This window comes from Prinia subflava, chromosome 2 (genome assembly GCF_021018805.1).
Source record: "Prinia subflava isolate CZ2003 ecotype Zambia chromosome 2, Cam_Psub_1.2, whole genome shotgun sequence".
Lineage (NCBI taxonomy): Eukaryota > Metazoa > Chordata > Aves > Passeriformes > Cisticolidae > Prinia > Prinia subflava.
Window position 1 is genome coordinate 80,721,309 of NC_086248.1, and position 21,213 is coordinate 80,742,521.

General features: G+C 41.1%; 1 protein-coding gene across 2 annotated transcripts; it reads right to left on the reverse strand.

Moving 5' to 3' along the window:
• Window positions 1-6,158: 6,158 nt before the first annotated feature.
• Window positions 6,159-14,727, reverse strand: LOC134547142 (cytochrome c oxidase subunit 7A-related protein, mitochondrial). Of its 2 annotated transcripts, XM_063390771.1 has the most exons (3): window positions 14,417-14,727; window positions 7,420-7,542; window positions 6,159-6,494 (listed from the first exon to the last, which is right to left on the reverse strand). In XM_063390771.1, exons 1-3 carry the CDS (start codon window positions 14,486-14,488, stop codon window positions 6,351-6,353), a joined length of 339 nt encoding a protein of 112 aa, XP_063246841.1. In that variant the 5' UTR covers window positions 14,489-14,727; the 3' UTR covers window positions 6,159-6,350. The 2 variants fall into 2 exon arrangements, with proteins under 2 accessions (XP_063246841.1, XP_063246842.1); XM_063390772.1 differs by lacking the exon at window positions 7,420-7,542 and having other exon boundaries at window positions 14,417-14,682.
• Between the last annotated feature and the right edge of the window lie 6,486 nt (window positions 14,728-21,213).

Consider the following 21,213-nt stretch of genomic DNA (forward strand, 5'->3'; position numbering starts at 1 on the left):
TTCATATGCAGCCAGTGTAAACTTTAAAAAGATTAAAATATAAACACAGATCAGTGATCCTGATGTTTGTATTAAGTGTTCATTTGGGTCTACAGTATGCAAAAACCAGGGAGAATGATGACTCTAGTTAACACTGCAACTGATAAATTCTTTCTGTTTTCCCCTAGTTTGGCTTATCCAGTAAAATTTAAATTAAGGAGATGGGATTTGGGTCCAGGAAATCCATATCACAGTTTTTTATTGCAAGCTGTTTGTCAGTGAAAGTAAAGGTATGCCACACAGTTGATAAATTTCCTGAAGGCCATGTGTATTTTGGAATTATTCAAGTATTTTAATTGGATTTGGATATTGTTTACATTTTATACATGTTGCAGTACAGAGAGAACATACACAGCTTCTCTGTGGGCAGGCTACACAGGCATTATCTGTGAGGTTTTGCATAGCTGGGAATGTGTCTCAGCAAAAACTCACTCCTTTGTCTAGTGAGCCATTCTTCAGTGGCCATGGAAAGCTGTTGCAGAGCTTCAGGAAGGGCTCCAGGTGAAACCTGTGAATGTCTCAGAGTACCAGAAATCACTCTTTCGGTTTGTTTTGAAAATAGCCATCTCTGAAAGGACAGTGTAAGGGTACAGTGCTACAAGCTGCTTGGTGTCTTCATCTTATGAACCTTTTGTGGGCTCCAACCTGCTTGACTGCAGAACAGGGTTTTCCTGTAGCTGCAGTTGTTTGTAAGAGCCTAGAGTCTTGCCTTCTCTTAATTCTGCAGGGTTATGCTGCTGACAATGAGTATGATGAAGTGTGGGTTTTGTTTTGCATATGAGCAGAATTACTTAATCAGTTCCAATTAGAAGACTAATAAATTTTCCTTAAGCTTATGCAAGAACAAGCTTTAATATGTAGCACTTGTTCTTTATGCTAGAAAAGCTGCATTCATTAGTCTTGCTCTCTTTGCTGCGAGTCAGGATCAAGTTGGTGGAACTGGCATTTAGAAGCTCTTCACCAAACACATTCCCCTTGTTTCCTTCCAAAGTGCTGTTCTGCTTTTGTTTAAGGGAAGACACGATTTGCCTTTATGCAGTATTGTGGATTAGACAATGTACAGCCTTCTCTTGTGATTAGGTAAGCAACGAAAGATTGCACTGATGATCTGCCTCACAAGTAATAAGAACCTTTCAAAAGGATAAGAATGGCTTCCTGTGGCTGGAAAACATCTGGCTAACTCAGGCAGGGCGTAATGAGCTCTGCCATGGATGGATGCTGTCAGCTGTCTCCATGCCTCAAGTGACAGCTTTGTCATACACACTAAAATTGATGCCTACATTTCCAATTTGGAGTGCAAAATTAGGGCTTGGTGGTGAAAGGTATCCATGATATTTGAGGTAGCACCATACCATTAATAGATAAAGCACTTATAGTAAAATGGATGTGTGTGAGTGAATTGCAAGGAAGATATGAGAAAGGCTACAGAAACGCATTCGAGGTAACATGGCTTGAAGTGTAAGAATGTTGCAGGGAAGTATTTCCTCTCTTTCTCTGAAATACAGTCTAGTACTTGTAAGCAGCGAGTCATTTGATGCCCCTATGTTTGCACACCTGTAGAGCGGCTTTTTCAAAGGCTTCCCACTAAAGTAAGACTTTCAGTGGGTTGGCAGGATCATGTACTTGACAAAGGAGACTTCCAGGGCTTGTTACAGCTTGCAGAGAAAAATAATACATGTGACAGATTATGTGAATATGCTATGAATATTTCAGAAGTGCTTTTGAAGCCCTTAGAAACAATTTCATTTCTTTTGTGGGACAGAATATTTAAGAAATGATGTAAAAAAGGAAGTGACTAGAAAAATTTTTATGGTCTTCAGAAAAAAAATGTGGGAGTGAGGAAGGGGGAAAAGTGAGAGTGGTATGCAGCTGATGTAAAATGAGGAAAAATACTTCCCCCTCTCTCCCACCTCCCCAGTCTGCAGCACTGGATCCACTGAGAAAAATCATTCAGAAAAAACACTTTATCATGAGTAGCGTGTCTCTTCTGAGCCAGAAGATGATGACTGCCTTCTTGTAGCCCCTGGGCTTGTAGATCTGGGCTGCCTACAATAGACTGGGGGGTGTATGTGTGAGAAAATAGACCCTTAAACTCAGCTCTCTTGTATTTTGAGATCATTAACATACAAATAAGTGGTTCCTTCTGCCTAGCGCCATACCCAAAAGCAGTCTGGGATCATGTAAGAAGCACCAGGAGGTAAGATCTGGTGTTAGTGAGATACCCCACTGATGCTTGACAGTGCATACCCTATTTCCTGATCCACAGGAATGCCTGCACTCCCTCTCACAGTGAATATGCCTCTGTCTCTTAGCAATCTGTGCATCACTTGCAGTGCAGCTAACTGGAATTGTTTCAAATTAATGATCTTTTATAAACGAAGATGCAACTAGTACTGAATATGCAAAACGCTTAAAAGGTTATTTATTGTGCCTACTGCTTGACATTAATGCTTAGAATACACCCAAATTCTTCCAACTGTCCATTTTAAAACAGAGATCAAGATTTAGCTTCCTTGTGAAACTCTTCACTAAGGTGAAGGTTAGGAAAGGGGAAAAAGTTACTATGTCATAAAATGCAGGTATCCTGAAAATTTTTTCAGAGAAGTTTAGCATGATTTTACACACAACTGAGCCAATACATGCCCATTTTTCTCTTTGTAGAAAGGCATCTGATTTTTTCATATTTTAGGGTCTACAGGAGTATGGTTTGTGAGAGGAGTCACCAAAAAAAACCCCATCCGATGTGTGATTCTTAAAGCCTCTTGAAAGGCAGAAAGGAGGATAAAGACAGAATACCATGTACATGTATGCAAAGAAACTGCTCTTAAACACTCACTTTGGCTTTTTTTTTTTTTTGGTCTGTAAGACTAGATTCCCATTTTTCTAGTTTCTCATGTTTTTATTCCTTACAGTGCCTTTAATTTGAAAGCTTTGCTTTAAGGCAAGATCAAAGTGTTAATGTCTCAGTATGGAAATAATCAGTCTGCTGACAATTTAAAATGTTGAGTCAAAAGCCTGTTGAGACTGTATGGTCACACCACAATACTGTGGAGGAATCCTCTCCTTAACATAACTTTAATTTGTAAAGCAGCTGTAAGATGTATGTGCATACTATCTACGTCTTCTCAAATGCACTTATTCTACTACTCCCACACAAAAGGTAGGGGAGGAGATCTTACTTAAAAACCATTAGAAAGATATAGCTATTGAATCCAGATTGCCATAGAAATCATTTGAGAAGGAAAACCACTGTCTCTCAACAATGAGATAATGCCATGGGGGATGGATGATTACCCATGAGATAATTTTATTCCAGTGTATTCTAAATCTCAGCTGCTTTCCCTTCCAAACTTGGCACCTTGGGGTATGAGAGCTTATTATAATTTATTCTCTAATATACATTCAAACCAAAACACTGGAGTATAAGCTACCATTTTAAAAAGGTGCTTTTTTCCCCCCAGGCCTCCGTGTTGTAGGTTGCCATATTTTCTCAGACATAACTGAGAGAATCCTTATAAAACAAGAACACTACAATGAAGTTGTAGTTCCCATCAGATTCTTACCTCTGGAGATGGCAACTCACAATATTGAAGTAGCCTTGATGTTCCTCAAGTCATTCCTGGTTCTTCTTAATTAAGACTTTATTTAACAATCAGGCCAGGGTCAGATGTAGGGGTGTTCTTGAAGGCTTAAGATGATGATTAGGTCTCTGTATCACAAATAATTCAAAACACTTGGACCCTTTTGAATCCTCACGGAAGTCTGTCATCAGCATTTTAAAAGAGATATATTTAAGTGTTGTTTTCTCTAGGGAGAAAAAGGATTTACCATGTTGCGATTTCTTCGCGATGATCTCAAAAAAAAATTGAGGAAAGGAGCAAGGTTTTGCTGCCACAGACTAACGTGGTTACAGCTTGGAAATTTTCCTGGTTTTCAGAGCACTTTGCTGAGGGAACACAGAAATGCAGTCTGCCCTTTCTCTCAGACCTGGAGCTGTACTCAATGGCTGCAGACAAGCCTCTTTGTTCTTGAACCCCCCAACTGAACCATGCGTGTGAATCTCACAAGCTGAAGCTGAACTCTCATCCTGCTTCAGCTGGGTCAACTTTTGCCAGGAGGGCAAAGTGAATACAGTTTTTCAAAATCCAGACACTGTGGGAGAGGAGGCAGAGGGAAAGGTGCCATGGATTATGCAGTCTCTGTTTATTTGCAAATTCTGATGGGTGTTTTTTGTCCCTTTGGCACGTGTTCTTAGCTGCTGACATAGAGGTGGAAAAAGGGAGGCCCAGGGCAATTCCGCTATCTGTGCCTTCAGCCATGACCTCTAACTGCAAGACATGAACCCAGTGTCCTAGCTGAGTGACTTTAAGCAAGCTGGGTCTGAATGCTAAGGCTGTCATTCCTTCCACGAGAGTATTCCCTCTGGCTAATGAGGTGCAGGATAACAGCTTGGTTATTTTATCCACATCTGCTTTAGCAACAAGCAGAAAGTTGTTACCCTCTAGATGAGCACTAGAAATAGTTGGTTTAAAACAAAAAACCCCAGTACTATCACCAAAAAAAAAAACAAACAAACCAAAAACAAACAAACAAAAAAAACCTAGCCCACCCCTCCAATAAAACCAAAACCAAATCAGAAAACTAAGTGCATGGAAATACTCTGAATAAAGCTTGGCTTCATGAAAACCTGTAAAGTTTATGTGCACAATATCCTTTATTAGAAAATTCTTGTAGGCAGTGCTTGATAGATGGTATGTAGGGAAGACAAACAACAACCCACTGTGCTGTTTTCTCTTTCTTCTTTCTTCTTTTTTTCTTTTTTGTAGTATTTAACAGCCTACAGCACAAGACTGAGTGCCACGGAAGCATGAGCTACTGAGAAAATACTTTATCAGTAGAGACAACAAAACTGTCTGTTCCTGCAGAATTTATTCTCTGCTCTTCTTTGACTCTTGCTGCCCTTACAAAACTGTTTTTCATTGACTTAAATCTCTCCTATCCTGAAATACCAACATTGACTGAAACCTGAGATCACAGTACAAGCAGCTATTTTCTTTCCTATGAAGCAGTAATAAAACTTTGCTGCAACTTAAGTGGAAAAAAAATCTGAATGTTTCTAGTAAAAGATTGAAAAAAGGTAGTTTTAGTTTCCTTTACGAACTAGTTTTTCTTATTTACTTTGAAGGTTATTTCTGCACAGTTCTGAGAGAGATGGGTCTTTACAGAGGCCAGCAAATCACAATGTTCAGGGGCAGAGGAGGAGCTATGAAATTAGAGGATGCATTTTGTGAAGATTTGTATGAAACTTGCAGTTCAAGGCTATGCTGTTACAAGGGGCTGTATTGGCTTATTTCTCTTCCATCCACAGAAATGTGTGTACATAAATAACTATCTGCAGGCACTGGAAATAGAAAGCAGCTGAGTTATGGCGACAGTGACCTGTTTCACCAAAAATTATAGTTAAACACACATTGCAGTCTGGGAAAGGGTTTTAAGAGATTTACCATCTCAAAAAGATGACAGCAAGGTAGCTGAATCAATTTTATGATTTGAGATCTACAAGTTGACCTAAGTGTACCAATATGTTTATTCCAATACCAAGTGTGCTGAGATGTTATCAAACTTTCGAAACTTGCCTCTTTTAGTATTCCCGTTGCTATCTTTATTGCATGATAATACAGTTTAACAAAGGAAAGTCCAAAAACTGGTGTAACTGATGCTACAATAATGGTGCACTCTGCTGCAAACAGTGATGCTACAGTTACGGAATAAATCCACTTTAAATGCTCCAGGGAATGAAGCCCTTTGTCCTACCACCACAGGTGGTATATTACTTACTAATGTACCAGCATTCGGAAAAGTTCCACTGCCAGATGCTTAAGTAAAATGACCTGTATAGGAGAGAAACAGATTCTCAATATGCTACAATAATTAAATTTTTTGCTTTTAATGTTTTGGAAACTAGCAGCATCTTCCACTAAGGAATGTGGTGCATAGCTCACAAATTATTCATCTTGTCCTCTCTCTAACATTGTTTAAGTTGGTGGAAGGATGGAAGGAAAAGCTTAACTTTCTCCAACTGTTTACAAAAGTCTGCAAGACAAGAAAAGCTAGAACCATATGTTAAAATAATGTATTTCTCTGTTTGTATTGGTGTTTTAGAATACATAAGGCAACCGATTTAAAAACATTTTCTCGAAGAAATCCGACCTGAATAATGAACCCTATGTGATCACAGGGAACAGATTTAAGTGCAAAGTGGTACATGCAGGAGGTCCTTCAGAGGAGTGCTGAGAGTCCCATGAGGTTCATTACTTTCGGTATTTTGGCTGTGAGGCAATGTACAGTGCTACCAGACAGTAGAAAGTCCCTCCTATTGTCAGAGCCATCGTGATCCGATAGAGCATCCTATCCGGATATCCTCGCTTCAGGTGTACTGGCAGCCCATCTGATCTCTGTGGGAAGAGTTCAAGGAGAAAACAAGCAATAAAGAAATTAACACCCATACTGAGGTCATTAAGGAATAAGCTACCTTGGGTAAATTAAGAGACTTCCAAGAGGGAAACCTCCTGACAAATAGGTTCACTACAAACAAGTGTATCATGTTGGTTTTGTCTAACAAGACAAATGTGAAGGCAAGTTAATTTTGTTAGCCAAAGCTGTTAAGTGCAAGCAGAAAGAATGTATCTTAAAATATTTCTCAAGAGGACCTGGATGGGAAAAAGTGTCACTAACAACAGAATGTGAAAAGACATGTATAAAAAATCATTCACCAAGTCAGACTGACACATTCCAAATGGAAGTGGCACATAAGAGAGAAAAGGGAACATTATATAAAGCACATTCTTGATACCTAAAAAAAAAGCTTAACTAATTTGTTTTAAGAAAAGCCCTACATTTAGAAATTCCATAGCTAACAAACTGGCTTTGAAAACTTTACTGTGCTGCTCTTATACTGCACTATAAACAGCTTCAGCAACATTCAAATTATTATACACAAAACAGTAACAATTTGCTTTGCTCCTCCACTAATCTGCTTTAAGGCATACGCTGGGATTCCCAGGGACAAAGTGTTTCCAATAGTCAAATAATGCAACAACCAATTTCTGAGGTCAGCAAAAAGACAATGTTACTGAATTTATTCACTTTCTGTATGTATCCCCTGTACAAGGCATATACAGTACAGTATATTACCATACTAGAGATAAAGTATACTACTTTGTAGTAAAGTACACAGGTTATACTGCACGTGACAGTTTCTTGACTAGACTTTACAGAGTTTAGGTAATGTAGAATGGCAAAACCAGTTAGCTATGTTAAAATAAGGACAGATATGTCCCTCTCTCCAGTTTTCTTTAAGTTACTCTAAGTTGTCATTACCTGGAAAACTTTCTGTAGGTCTGGCACCTTGTTTGTACTCAAGAAAGTATCAGTTGCTGGTAAACCTGGAGCAGGTTTACTTGTCCCAAAAATCGGATCAGTGGGAACTAATGATTTGAGTCCCTGCATAAATAAAGATTAAAATATCAAGGTATATCACACTTGCAAACACACCAGTTGTCACATTAGGCAGGCACACTGCCAGTCATTACAAGGATACATTACAAAGAGTATTTATCTTGTATGAAGACTTGTGACAAACACCTTGTTGGTCCACTGATATCTCAGTGACAACTTGAGATCAGAGCTTGGCAAGGAAAATAGCAGCCTCCTTTCCAATCTCCTCATGGCATGAATTTATAGCTGTTATTTTTCTGTGCTGGTACTTGGTCCAAATTAGTGCTTCTGTTTTGCACACAGATTATCTAGGACTCTCTGTGAGCAGTAGGATTAGGATCAAGGATTCCTGATGGTAGGGTCAGAGTGAGGAATGAACTCTACCATCTGAATGCTGCAAGCATGAGCCATAAATAACTGGGCCTTAAATAATTTGGATGTATAGTTTGGAAATTAAAAAAAAAAAAAAAAAAAAAAAAAAAAAAAAAAAAAAAAAAAAAAAAAAGGGATAAGTATCATTTGGGTCATACAGAAGTTTTAAGTGGTGCTCAAAGCCCTTCAGAGACCCTGATATAGGATATTTTGCACAGGTGGAACTATACCCTATAGTTCAGATGTTGCTGCAACTTCCCATACCTCAGTGTGCTCCTCATGAGCAGCACAGCTCAACTTCCTTTCGGTTCACAAGGTTGTACTCTACATTTGCCATACCTAGAAACTATGTAATTCAGTTCTGTGATTAAGGGCACAGGGCCACAGCCAACATGAGGTGGCCTCCTTGTCTTTATTACTGTAGTTAGATTTAACAGTTGTGTCTGGACACTCAGCAGTGCTGTTTTACACTGTAGCTCTCAAAACAGCTGCATTTTTTTTCCTAACTTGCCACAGAAATTAAAAGCATTTTACAGTTAGTTTAATGCAACAGGTTTCTATTACAAACAGAAGCAGCCATGGGTCAGGTTAAGACTGCACTGAAATTCTGGGTTTTGTTCAAAGGATTAGTTGATGCATTTTGTATTGAAGAGAACTGTCTGACAGTATTTGGGGCTGGAAGCAGACTGACACCCTTTCTTTTGTGCCATTCATAGACCAGACATGTTTTCCTTAGGCAAATTCTCTGCTACAACAGGCATCTTCAGCAGAAAACCCAGGTTTCTTAGCCTTCTAAAATAGTCTATGGAATGGTCATCAGTGCTATACCCTAAAGATGTGGGTTCAGCTTCCCACTCTTCTAGTGCCTGACTGAATATTAGAATCCACTTGAGACCTTTCTGGTTATGTTTTGAAATGCAGCAGCAAAACTGAATTTCTTGGCACATTCAGTAAGTAATGCCTTCCTACTGAGCAGGCTTGCTGAATTATTTAAGACCAGTGACCAGTTCTGGCCACGGTGCTATGAAGAAAGCATCTAGGGAACTACTACTAGCTAGGGGAAGTTACTAACTATATATTCAAGGCTAAGTACCAGCTACATCAAAGGCCTTGAAGAAAGTAATTTTGGACAAGTATTTTTGTCTATAGGAACTTCAAATACTTTATTACATTTGCCTTTAAAAAGTTGGTACTTTGACAGAAATACCTATAGAACAGATGTTTATACTAAATGTGCAGGTGACTTCTCCAAAGCTTTTCTTGCCTTCTTGATTGTTAGCATCACAGCAAATGTGAAAATGCACATCTTTCCTGTGCCTTAAAGTTTCCAGTTCTGAATCTTCCTTTTATCTTCCTAAGAGCCCAGCATTTTCAGGAGCAGTGCCATCTAATAACTTCACTAGTTAGTAAATCAACAACTGTAGGTTATTGCATACTTTTTCAGCCTTTAGAAATATATTCCTGTTCAGATAGTTGTAAGATCATAGCAGAGTCAGACCTGACTTAAGTGACGAACTTCATTGTGCAATCAAATAGAACCAGTTCAGAAAACTCACATAACCATCAATGTACTGGTGTAAATTACTTCCAAAGCAGCATGGTGCCACTTAAGAACTTCACATAGCAATTAAAATAAAAAACATTGATGTTGTTCACTGGCTTCAGGAAAGAGTACAACAAAAGACATGCTGCAGAAGGGAGACAGTTCAGTTTGCTCAACCCAGACGCTGCAGTAATTAGGGCTCCTCACCAGTGTAAAATTTCACTCCAACCTCAACCAAGCTCAGTAAAATTAGTGCAAAAGTGTGGCTGTTCCAACTTGGTACTTGCCTGTGGCTGTTGAGAAAAAGTGGCAAGTGCTTTATCTCACTTATCTTACTAAGCTTAGCATGGCTGAGGAGAAATCCACAGTGTAATGTAAAGGCTGAAATTCAGTGCAGAAAATTTTAAAGTAAAAACTGACACACCTTAAATGACCCTTGGTCACTGTATTTAACAGTACTAAAACCACGGGTTTATTTAATGACATCATTGTCTCACTACACTCAGGACAGTACTGAGGAATTAATGCCTCTACACATTTGATCTATGCTTCATTTAAAAAATTAGTTAATAATTGATAATTCCTCCTCTGATATGAAGGTGTTAATCTTTTATTTTAATCACTGTAACATGATTTTTTCCAAGTCTTGGACAAAGTACAGCAGATATAGTTATGCAGAAGAGTCAACATCAGCTGATTTCATCAGCATGCTACAGCAATGACTTTTTCAAATGCTGAAGTCCTCAATGAAAGGCCAAGACATGTAGCTAATCCAAATAAGCAGAATTCTCTGCCTACCTTTCTGTAGAGTGTGTTTGTATTCCTGTCAGAGGTCTGAAAATCTCAGAACCCAATGTATCTGTTGGTTTGCCATCAGGCTCAAAGTTAAAATAAATTTACACCTTTCTAGTATGAATTTGCACGTCAGATTTACATTTTCCTGACAGCAAAAACAGTTAAGGATTTGGAGCATAATTTAATGGACATAGCACCACTCTTAAGTTTTTAAATGTAAGGGGAGTTGCTCAAACAGATCCAAGAATGAGAGAGAAAAGTGAAGTAAGGGTCAAAGGGGAATGGGGAAGTTGCTCTCAGAATCAGTATTTCAGAACATCCATTGAAATAACTTTTATGAATCTACTGAACCTAGACACTTCTAAACTAAGCAGCACGTCCTTCACAGTAGAATACACCTCATTGCCTAAAGTTAAATATATTTGTTATGACTAACACAAGGCTCTTAGGAAGACCACTTGAGTCTTTGTACTGGGATGACAATCCAGTGACAGTGATTTTGTGTATGGATTAAGTATTATCTAGGGCATAAAAAGTCACATATTATACATCTGAACAAACTCTAAGCAATTCATATTGGCTAAAATCAGAATATCTGTGGTTCATAGGGGCTTTAAATAGCTACAAGCAAAATAAATTGTATCAAGTGAAGATACTGTAGTACAAGAAAATTTCTGCTAGGATCATGCTCAGTAGAACTAGGGAAAAGTTCATGTACTTGTCCTCATCAGACACCATTTGAAACTGGTCCAGTGCTGGTACTTTAAACATAAGCTAACTCTTTGAATTAATATTTTTATTGAATTTGTAATGGTTATAGCAGCCATTATCCTCCTAAATATGAGGAGCAGTTTTGAAACTATCTCACTCCTCAACTACCTAAGGAAGTTCTCATTTATTCAAACAAGATAAATTGTTCAGACTACTTTATACAACATTGTTAAACGCAAAATTTAGTTTTCTAAGCATGCTAAGTCTAAGATGGAAAGAACAATAAGGATATCAAAAAGAGGGTTTTTTTGTTAGTATAAGCTGTTAGTTATGTTACTGTCAGCAAAATAATTTCACAAATCCATTTAGACTGATATTTTGCAAGCCCACAGTAAGCTTAGACCTGCAGCAAAACAGTACTCTGCTGGGAAGCACCAGAATGTAACAGCACAGAACAAAGAGAATTATTATACCGCAAATTTTACCAAGAAGAATTTGAAAGGCAGGATGTCTTCACTTGTCCAAAAACATCAAAATAAATAGAAACATAAAAAGCAAACCACTTCACATGCTGAGCTATAGTTTTAACAAATGGAGCAATGAAATCAATAGGAAAAAAATTACTTTGTTTTGGACTTAACACCTTAACACTCATGGGATTACCCTTACATTTCAATTGCTCTGTATTGTCTAGAGAGTTAAGAAGTGCCCCAGTCAGTGCAGTAGTGCTGGATATATTGCTACTGTTTAAGTCTTATACATACTAGAACATTATTTATTCTGCTGTCTTCCTTTTCTCGCACCCCTCAGCAGCACCAATAGCTATCTAGGAAGCCTTCAAAGTGGTGGGGAAAGATGAGGACAAAAACATTCTTGGCACAGAAACTGCCATATGAGAAACTCTGTTACCTCAAAGTTTATTAAAGATCCTAGGGGAATTCAGGATGGAATGGCCCTCTAGGGCTCTTCAGTTCAGAGCAAGGTGACACCAGGTTGTCTAGCTGGCCTTGAAAGCCTCTGAGGACAGTGTACACAACCTCCCTAAGGCAGCTGCTCCATTGCCTGACTCTTCCCACTACAAACACATCTTTCCTTCTGTCCAGCCTGAACCTCTCTTCTTGCAGTTTATCCTTGGTGTCTTTTGCCTTCCCACCATGGACCACCGTGCAAAGCCTGGCTCCATCTTGCTAACCTCAGCTGGCTGCTGACCTCGGCTGAACTTGCTCCGGTTGCCTTCCTACAGCAGGAGGCCCACAGCTGGACACAGCAGCTCCGTGGGATGCAGTAAGCGTAGGGCAGGGGAGAGCGTTGCTTTCCTCCATCAACAGCTCACAGGGTGCTACAGCCAGCAGGCTGCTGCCTTCCTGCCTGGCAGTACCTCCAGAGCTCCAGCACAGAGCTGCTGCCACCAGCCCCTCAGCTGCCACCCCATAACCATGCAGGGGCTCTTCCTTCCTGCACAAGCAAATGGGCCTTTTTTCTGTCATGGAAGTTCACAGAGTTCCTGTCAGATCATTCCCGCACTCTGGATAGGGCCCTCTGAATGGCAACTCTACTTCAAATGTTTTGGGGTCACTCCCTTGGTGTCTCCTGTAAATTCTACAAAGGTGCACTCTATTGCCTGCTCCTGGGAACTGATTAAGTCCTGCAGTAACCTGCAGCATTCCGCTTGTTAGGAGCACCCTGGCAGAGTATGAGCCATTAACCACTGTGCTCAGTCTGATCATCAAGTTCTCTTAAAGTTTAAAAGGAAGAAGTTGTGTACTTGTCGTGGGCCCCTTGAAATAATCTGAGATTTTACAGCTGCTTCGTACAATGTTCTTGCTTGCAAAAGAGGACTGGATTTTCCAGGTAAAACTCACAGTTGAGGATGCTCAGGAAAGCAGAACTGTAAAGTAGGCTTCTAACAGAATTAACAGGCCAAGAATGAAATAGAGACGTATGTCACAATACACATTAGTCTACAAGAATGTGGTGACTTTAACTAATTTTAGTTACTTTTTATTAATTAATTTATTGGGAAGATCAACCATAACTTTGATTTCATTTGTGTGTGTGCACCTGTATCTGCTTTTTTTTCTTAAGATTTGCATTGTTTAATCAGATGTTTGCTCTTTAGAGGCAATTCTTTGAAAGGCTGACTTTCTAAAAATCATTCTTACAACTCTTAACCTCCAGTTATATGGGATTTTTGCTATTTTTCTTTTAAGCTGTAAGAATTTAATTTTTTCAAACTTTACTCAGAAAATTGACCATGCTGCTTTTGTGCCATGATAAAATCGCATTACAAATCTTCCTAATATTACTTAGGAATTTATGCTGATGTACAGAAAAGCAAACAATTTCTGTGCTTTATTTTCACCAATATGCAACTGTCCATGAGTTGACCCATGTCTTGAAATGACTGATGTACCTGGGTTCATTCTGCCCTCACTTAGATTTGCTTTGCTCCTGAAGAATTAACCATGTACCTTCTCTACGCAGTGTGAAAAGTATAATCATATTTAATGCCATAGGTAACCTCTGTACACTTATTTACTGAGTTGGCATCATACAGAGGAGAGGTGAGTTTCCATTTTGCATTAAACAAACTTTTAGGGATTTGTATCCTCCCTGGGAAGGGTTTCAATGCTGTCAGTGATTAGGGTTTTTTGTTGCATGCACGGACCAGAAAGACCAGAGATCAGTGCTGTTCCCATTTGCCAGCTGCAAGTTACAGTACAATGTCGAATTCTGGGACCCTCGTTTCAAAAAGCACATTGAGGTGCTGGAGTGTGTCCAGAGAAGGGCAATGGAGCTGGGGAAGGGTCTGGGGCACAAGTCTTCAGAGGATGGAGGCGTTTAGGCCTGGAAAAAAGGAGGCTCAGGGGCCACCTTGTCCCTCTCCTCAACTCTCTGAAAGGAGGGTGTAGTCAGGTGGGGGTCAGTGTCTTCTCCCAAGCAACTACAGACAGGATGAGAGGAAATAGCCTCAAGCTGTGCCAGGGGACGTTTAGGTTGGACATCAGGAGGAGTTTCTTCACAGAAAGGGAAATCAAATATTGGGATAGGCTGCCCGGGGAGGTGGTGGAGTCGCTATCCCCGGAGCTGTTTAAGGAAAGGCTGGACGTGGCACTCGGTGCCCTGGGCCAGCTGACACAGAGATGCTTGGCCACAGGCTGGACTCGATGATCTCGGAGGTCTTTTCCTGCCTGTTTCAGTGATTCGGTGATTTTAAAACCCCGCCAGGCACCGCTCAACTGACCAGTCCCCTGTGACGAAAGCGCGTTAATTTCTTGCTATAACCCGCGGTACATGCCCAAGGCTGACCCAAGGGCTGCAGGGCGGAGCGCGCGCCCCGCCCCGCCCAAGGTCACGCGAGGGGCCGGAGGCGTTCGGTGCCCGCGGGCGCGGCCGATCCCTCCCCGGCTCGCCAAGCGCCCGCGGCGCCGCAGCCCCGGCCCGGCTGCGGGGCGTTACCTGTGGGATGTAGGCGGCGGCCGCCGTGGCCCCGACGAGGCGCTGCGCCAAGCCGCTGAACTTGTAGTACATGGTGGGCCGGGGCCGGCATCGGCTGCGACGGCTCGGCCGAAAGGACCCGCCGCGCCCCGCGCCGCCTCTCTGGCCACGCCCTAACGTTCAAGGGCCCCACCGGCTCGCGGACGCCTGGCAGGGACGCCTGCGCGGAAAGAATGAGGCAAAAAAAAGAAAAAAAAGTCCGAAAAAATACAGTAGCCTGCACCAAAGCACCGCGAGCGCGCCTCTGCCAGGCACGCCCACCGCTCGCTGAAAAACGAGCTCGGAGGGAATTTTCAGTCAGGCAACAGAGGCGAGCCCCTCAGCGGCGGCGCGCCAGGGGGAGGGGCCGCGGCGGCGGGACGCGAGCCCGTCGAGGGCGGGGCGGAGGGGGCGTGGCTCGCCTCAGCCAATCGGCGCGGGCGGGAGGCGAGGCTCCGCCCACGCGGGGGCGGGGCGGGGGCGCGCGGGGTTGTGGCGCCTCGCGGCCCCGCCGGTGCGCGGGTGCGCGGTGCGCGGGTGCGGACACGGGCACTGCTGGGGCGGGAACCGCGCTCGGCTGCGCCCTGCTCAACCGGGAGCCGCTGTGCACAGGCCGGTAGCCACAGAACCGCTTAGGCTGGGAAATAAGGTCGCGTCCAACCTATGAGCGATCACCATCATGTGATTAGGCTAGGGTAACAAGTGCTACGTCCAGGCTTTCCTTCAACACCTCCAGGGACGGTGACCACCACCTCCCCAGCCAGACCATTTCAGTGCCCAGTCACTCTTGCTGTGAAGAAATTCCAACCTAAACCTCCCCAGGCACAGTCTGAGGTCGTTCCCTCATCCTGCTGCTGGTTGCCCGGGAGAGGCAGCCAACCCCAGCTGGCTACAGCCCCGCTCAGGGAATTGTAGAGTGACAAGGTCACCCCTGAGCCTCCCTCCCTTCTCCCTAGGCACCCCCAGCTCCCGCAGCTGCTCTCGCAGGACTTGTGCTCCAGACCCTTCCCCAGCTCCACTGCCCTTCTCTGGACACACTCCAGCACCTCCATGTCCTTCCTGAATTGAGGGGCCCAGAACTGGACACAACGTGGAGCCTCACTAGGGAAGAATCACTTCCCTGGTCCTGCTGGTCACACTGTTGCTGATACAGGCACTCGAGAGAGACACACATTATTTATTTCAGAGTTACACAAGCCTGGGTCCTCGGTGGTGGTCCACAAATCAAGCACAGCAACTACTGAAACTTGTTACTTTGTATGTATTTTAGCAAACAAAGGCATTGATGGTAAATGGCTAGGAGTTAGCTAGTTATCTTATTTAGTATTCTATCTTCTATTTGTCAATGATTTTCTTCTTTTTAACATGCTAATTAGTCCACAGGCTCAGTCTTTCTCTTCTATTGGATCTGTGGGTTTCTTGAGTTGATGGTCTGAGTCGGTGGTTGCCACCTCCCTCTCCCAGGATTGCCTTTTACCCAGTCGGAGCTGATTCAGCACAGTTGCCAAGTTGTCTTCCTTATCTTGGGACTTCCATCAGATGTCTTTGAGACCTGTAAATTCTCCATTCTTTGTGTCCACTATTGGTACATCCTTCTTCCTACATTCTAAACCTTTGTTAACCTCCCAGTAGGTCTGAGACCACCAAATCATGTCAAGCCCTAAATCTTATCAAGGTTTAACAAGGCAATTCTACCAACAAGAAATTCTTCTTTCTAAGCCCTGGACACTGCTGAGAGCTTGTTTGTTAGCTGCTATCTGTTTCACAGATTAACTCTCCTGTCTTTTTATTAGACTAGAATGTATACAAAGATGAAACAACATCCTTTCTTAAGAAAACTTTTACATAGTTCACATTTTGCAACAGATGCAACAGCAGTTTTGTTTTCTGGAACGAAATCACCATGTCTCCACTCTAACAACTGATTTACATGTTTCTTATCAAGGGATTCCCTTCTCTCCTGCCATCTTCCAAAAACATCTGAAGTGTTTAATTCGTTGCATAAAATAGGGCTCTTGCTAAATAAAGTCAGCCTCCTGAACCAGAGGATTGTGATAGGATGCTGCTTCTGTTTGTGAATGTAGTGTTCCTGGGAAGTCAGCAGCCCTCATCTGCCGTAGGACAGGGCACAGCCTTGCCCTGCGCAGAGCTCAGGGGCCTGTGGTATTCCTCGCTCACTGCATGCCTGCTGTGGATCCCAGGCAGGTGCCAGCTGGCATGCTGTTAGTGACCCAGAGCATCCTGCTGTGACAAGTCTAACAGCATGAATTCATGGCTGGAGATCGTGCTGTGAGTTGGCTGAGATTGAACATACTGAGGCCTGGCTAAAAAGGATCATTTGTTGATAATGTTTAATCATTAGTGACCCCCACCAGTTAGATCGTTGCTCATTGAGAGTCCCAAATGCAGTTTTGAAGATATGTTTGCTATAAAAATATCTGTGGTCATGCACCGAGTGAAAACTATTAAAATGTGCTTTGCTTATAAACTGGGGGAAGATCTATTCATAGGAGATATTTTAGAAAGTAAAATACCCATATAAAATGTGTGATAAGATTTCTTTGCCCACCCGTGTAACGCCTTCTACTTAGATTTTAGAAACTGAGTTTGGTAGTGGCAAAATGGAGCCTTGAGTTTGGATTTATCCCCTTTTGAACAGACATAACCACTGCTCAGTAACAGGGGAAGCCCTTGGGAGCCCTGCACATCCATTTACTTGGGAGAGCAGACCTGGGTTTTTGCTGCACCAGTTCTTACCTGTGCCTGTTGCCCTGAAGGCAGGTTTTCTTCTTGGGGAAATTTCAAGCCCACAAGCTCTGTCTGTGCTGTTCTCCTGTCGAGAGAACCAGCTGAGTGCTCCATACATAATACCCTGTGTGGATGTTCTGACTCTGTGTTAGGAACATTAACTGGAGAGGATATGTTATTTGCTCAGTAAGTAGGAAATTTATGGAAATATTTTGTAAATGTTACAGGAAGAATTGTGAAATCCCTGTAGCTTGCAAGACTAGGCAGTATTAACGAACTGGAAGACGTGCTGTATAATTTGTGATTGAAAAGATTTTTCTGATCAGGATTCTATTTTTTCCTGAGAAAAATAAATTACAGGTGGTTCCATTACAAGTCTGTCTGTAATGGAGCAGAGGACCCTAGAGGTGTGGTACACATATTCTTTTAGAGTGGAATGATGTGAATCATAGATAGGTTTGTGTGGTAACAGTCCTGACCCTTTGAAATCCATGGGATCTAGCTTGTCTTATAATGATTCTGGGTAGATTTGTCTATAGGTTCCTCCAGTTCAGTTCTTCCAGCATTTGCCAGAAGAAATAGGTGTGCCTGGTAAGCTCACTCACTGAAGTTGCATCGTATTTTGCTCTTCTGCCTTTTTTTCCGGTGTGAATGCATGCTGCAGTACCATGTGAGCACATGTGGCATGACCTGCTTTGTGGCAGGTCATGCCTTGAGGTAACACCATTGTATAACTAGTTCTTGCTTCATTGTTGCTCTTGAATCAAGTTCTTGAAAAGTCGTTCAATATTGACTAAAAGCCAGAGAAAGAAAAAGTTCATGCCCTGGAACTCCAAGGAAGCTGTGAAAAAGGTACAGACTTATTCTCTTTTTCAGTTAATCAATTTAAGTCTTGATCCTTAAAAGTAAGCTGTGAAACTTTGCTGCTGCAAGCTGTTGGAACAAAACCTAGGTGTGATCTCTCTCTTGTTTTAGCTCACAAAATTGAAGGTGGGCAGTTGTTTACCTTGCAAGAGAGATGCATGGGAGGATGACATGAATAAAATTACAGTTACAAATGGAAGTTCTGCTGTTTGTGTACCACAGGAGCATGAGAACATTCCGTGGGGGAAAAAAAAAAAAAAAAAAAAAAAGCATTAAGTCTTTCCTTTAAAGGAAGAAACTTGATTTTGTCTTAGACTTTTGGTTCATCACTTGCTTTAGTCTCTAAACTTTTGCCAAGACTGCTTTGCTTATCAGGCGTGCTGACACAGGGGATAATCAGACTGTGGAACTTGCTGCCGTAGGAAGTTACTGGGGCAAAATGAGGCCACTCACCCTAGAAGGGTTCAAAGGAAGATTGGGCATTTTGGAAAACCATAAAACTTTGTACAGTTAACATAAACAAAATGTCCTGTAAGGAAAAGACTTCCTGCTTTGGACTTTAACCTGTCTCACTTTTAAACACTGAGACAAACGATTCATGGGAACTGTCAGTTGGATGTCTGGTCTGTTAGGGATCAGTGTGGTATTGGCAGCAGCTCAGGAAAGTAGGATCCTGTCGTTTATTCCATTTTTTCCCAGATTTTTAAGACCACTGGTTTCATACGTGAAAGTTTCTTTATCATGGCTTGTTCCTGGAATAGCATTAAGATTATGTTTAAAGATGAGTAGATCTCTGGGAGGGAATGAAAGAAGCAAAGTACCTTGAGCTTATTCCATTTTGTTGTTGTTGTTGTTGTTGTTGCTATGATTATTGTATTTATTTTCTTTTTGAGGATAAAATAAATAAAAAAACAAGACCATAATAAGTTGCTTAATGATCAAAACCTTCATATGCTGATCATTATTTCAGCACAGATGTCTGTAACTCAAATTCTGTCAATCTGCCCATGCAACTCTGTTCTTGAATTGCTGAGAACAACTGTGTGGGTGGATGTAGAACATAAAATTGCCATGTGCACTTATGTTTTGTTTATGCAGTACTCATTTTTAAGAGTACTAGATTGGATTTGCTTAACATTTGCTTTGTGTGTGTGTATACATAATATTTACAAACCCCTAAACTAGGAGATGATCACCAAGATAAACTCTATTAATGCAAGAGGCTGATATTGTAAACATGTTCCATTTAATTTATCAACTGAAAGAAAGAAATTAAGTCTATACACGGATTATGATGGTAGGTACCTCTAAAACTTGTGCCTGAATTTATTTATTTATCACCCATATGTACTCCATACAGCAGAGATGATTTAGAAATAAGCTTCTATTGGCAACTAAGATGTTTCTCTTTCATAGATCTGTCAATGCTGAAAATTAATAAAAATTGTAGAGTATTTTAAAATAGTAATAGACTTAAAATATTAATATGTATTTAACCTAAATTTTTACTGTGTAACTTTCTCATAATGAAATTCTTGCTTTTTTTGAAGAAGAAGATGGTATTAGGGAGGCAGCCATTTATATTTTCTCTATAAGTTTAGAAATAATTCTGTATTTCACTTCTGTTTTCTGAGTACTTCTTTGTCTTGAGATAAAGCTTCTACGTGTGAAATACTTCATGGCAATAGTTACTTGCTAGCAATTCTGGCAGTAAAGGCCTTGTTTTCACTCTTGTATGATGAGGATCAGGAATAATTTTTAAGGTGTTGAATCTTACCTGGGGTATCTACCTCTTTTTCCATATGTATAGTATTCTTTTCAGGTTCCCATATAGAACTTGTCTGAGAAAGTAAATGAAGGAATTGAAAACTTTCTGTTGTCACTGTTGTAAAGCCTAAAGAGTGAATAACACTTCTGGGGCAGTATTTTATGTTTTTATAGACCATTTCTTAGCAGATGTGTATTATCTGAATAAAAGCAGAATGGAAATTGTGAAAACAATGCTTTATTCCAAGTAAACAATATTCTTTTATTCTATATTGTTTTATCCTCCATTTTGTAGATGTGAAAAGCATTAGAGGAACATGCAGTAAATATTGCTTTCGCTACTTTTCAGCTTTGTTGTCATTGCTTTTTTTCCCCCCTTGATTTTCAGAACTGCAGAAGCAAAGTAATTTTTTCATTTGATTGAGACATCAATGTTGGCTGTCAGTAAAATAATAATCACCTAAAATCCCTGTTCATTCTACTTTTGAGAAAGTAATTTCAAAATCTTCAGGCCCTATCTCAATGGCTTATAACACTTCCCAGTTTGAAATGCTGCACTGCAAAGTTGGATATTTTGCCTCTGGCTGGTGACTTTGACAGGGATAACCAGAGTTCAAAGTTTGTGTGTGCATGCTTTCTATGCTTTCTGCTGCAACACATTTTCTTCTTTTATAACCAGAAGTGAAATCTCATTATTGTAGTACCTTATTACTCCTGAACTTTTCCTTTAAACACTGTATGCATAGGGAAATAGGTTCTCAAATAAAATGAGTGGTATCTCTGGACATTGAGAGGTAAAATGCATCTTTGAGGTTTTCTGTTTTCAGTGCTACCAAAGTCTTCTTTCACCTCTTCCTTTTCCTTCCCTGGGCTGTAAGAATTTCTCCCTCAAATAATCTACAGTCCACAGCAAAAGTTTCTTTTTCTCATGTATGTTATATATACTGGAGGAAGACGTGTTGTCCTTGTATTTAATTTCTTCTTTTCAGCATTTTCATGTGCAAATTCACAGATTGGAGTCCAGAGACAACCACATCCTCAGTGCAGTATTATAGCAAACTTTCCTGAATAAGGCAAGATTATGTTATAGACAAAAACCCCAGACTACTAAAACCCCCCCTTGCCGTTGTTAGAGCAAATGTTCTGTACAAATGTGTCATTTGGAAAAGATCAATCATAAAGTGTTGTGATGGACTAGAGAAAGATGCCATGCAGTGTTTCTCAGTATTAACAACTAAATTACAATAGTTGCACAATTGCACAGGACAATTTATGCCAGGGGGCTTGACTTGAATACCTCAGTCTTTTGCTTTCTTGGCCCAGTGCCCACTTGTCAGTCATACTTAATTTCAGTTGTTATCAGACACATTTCAGAACATTCTATACAGCTGTATTTCGGC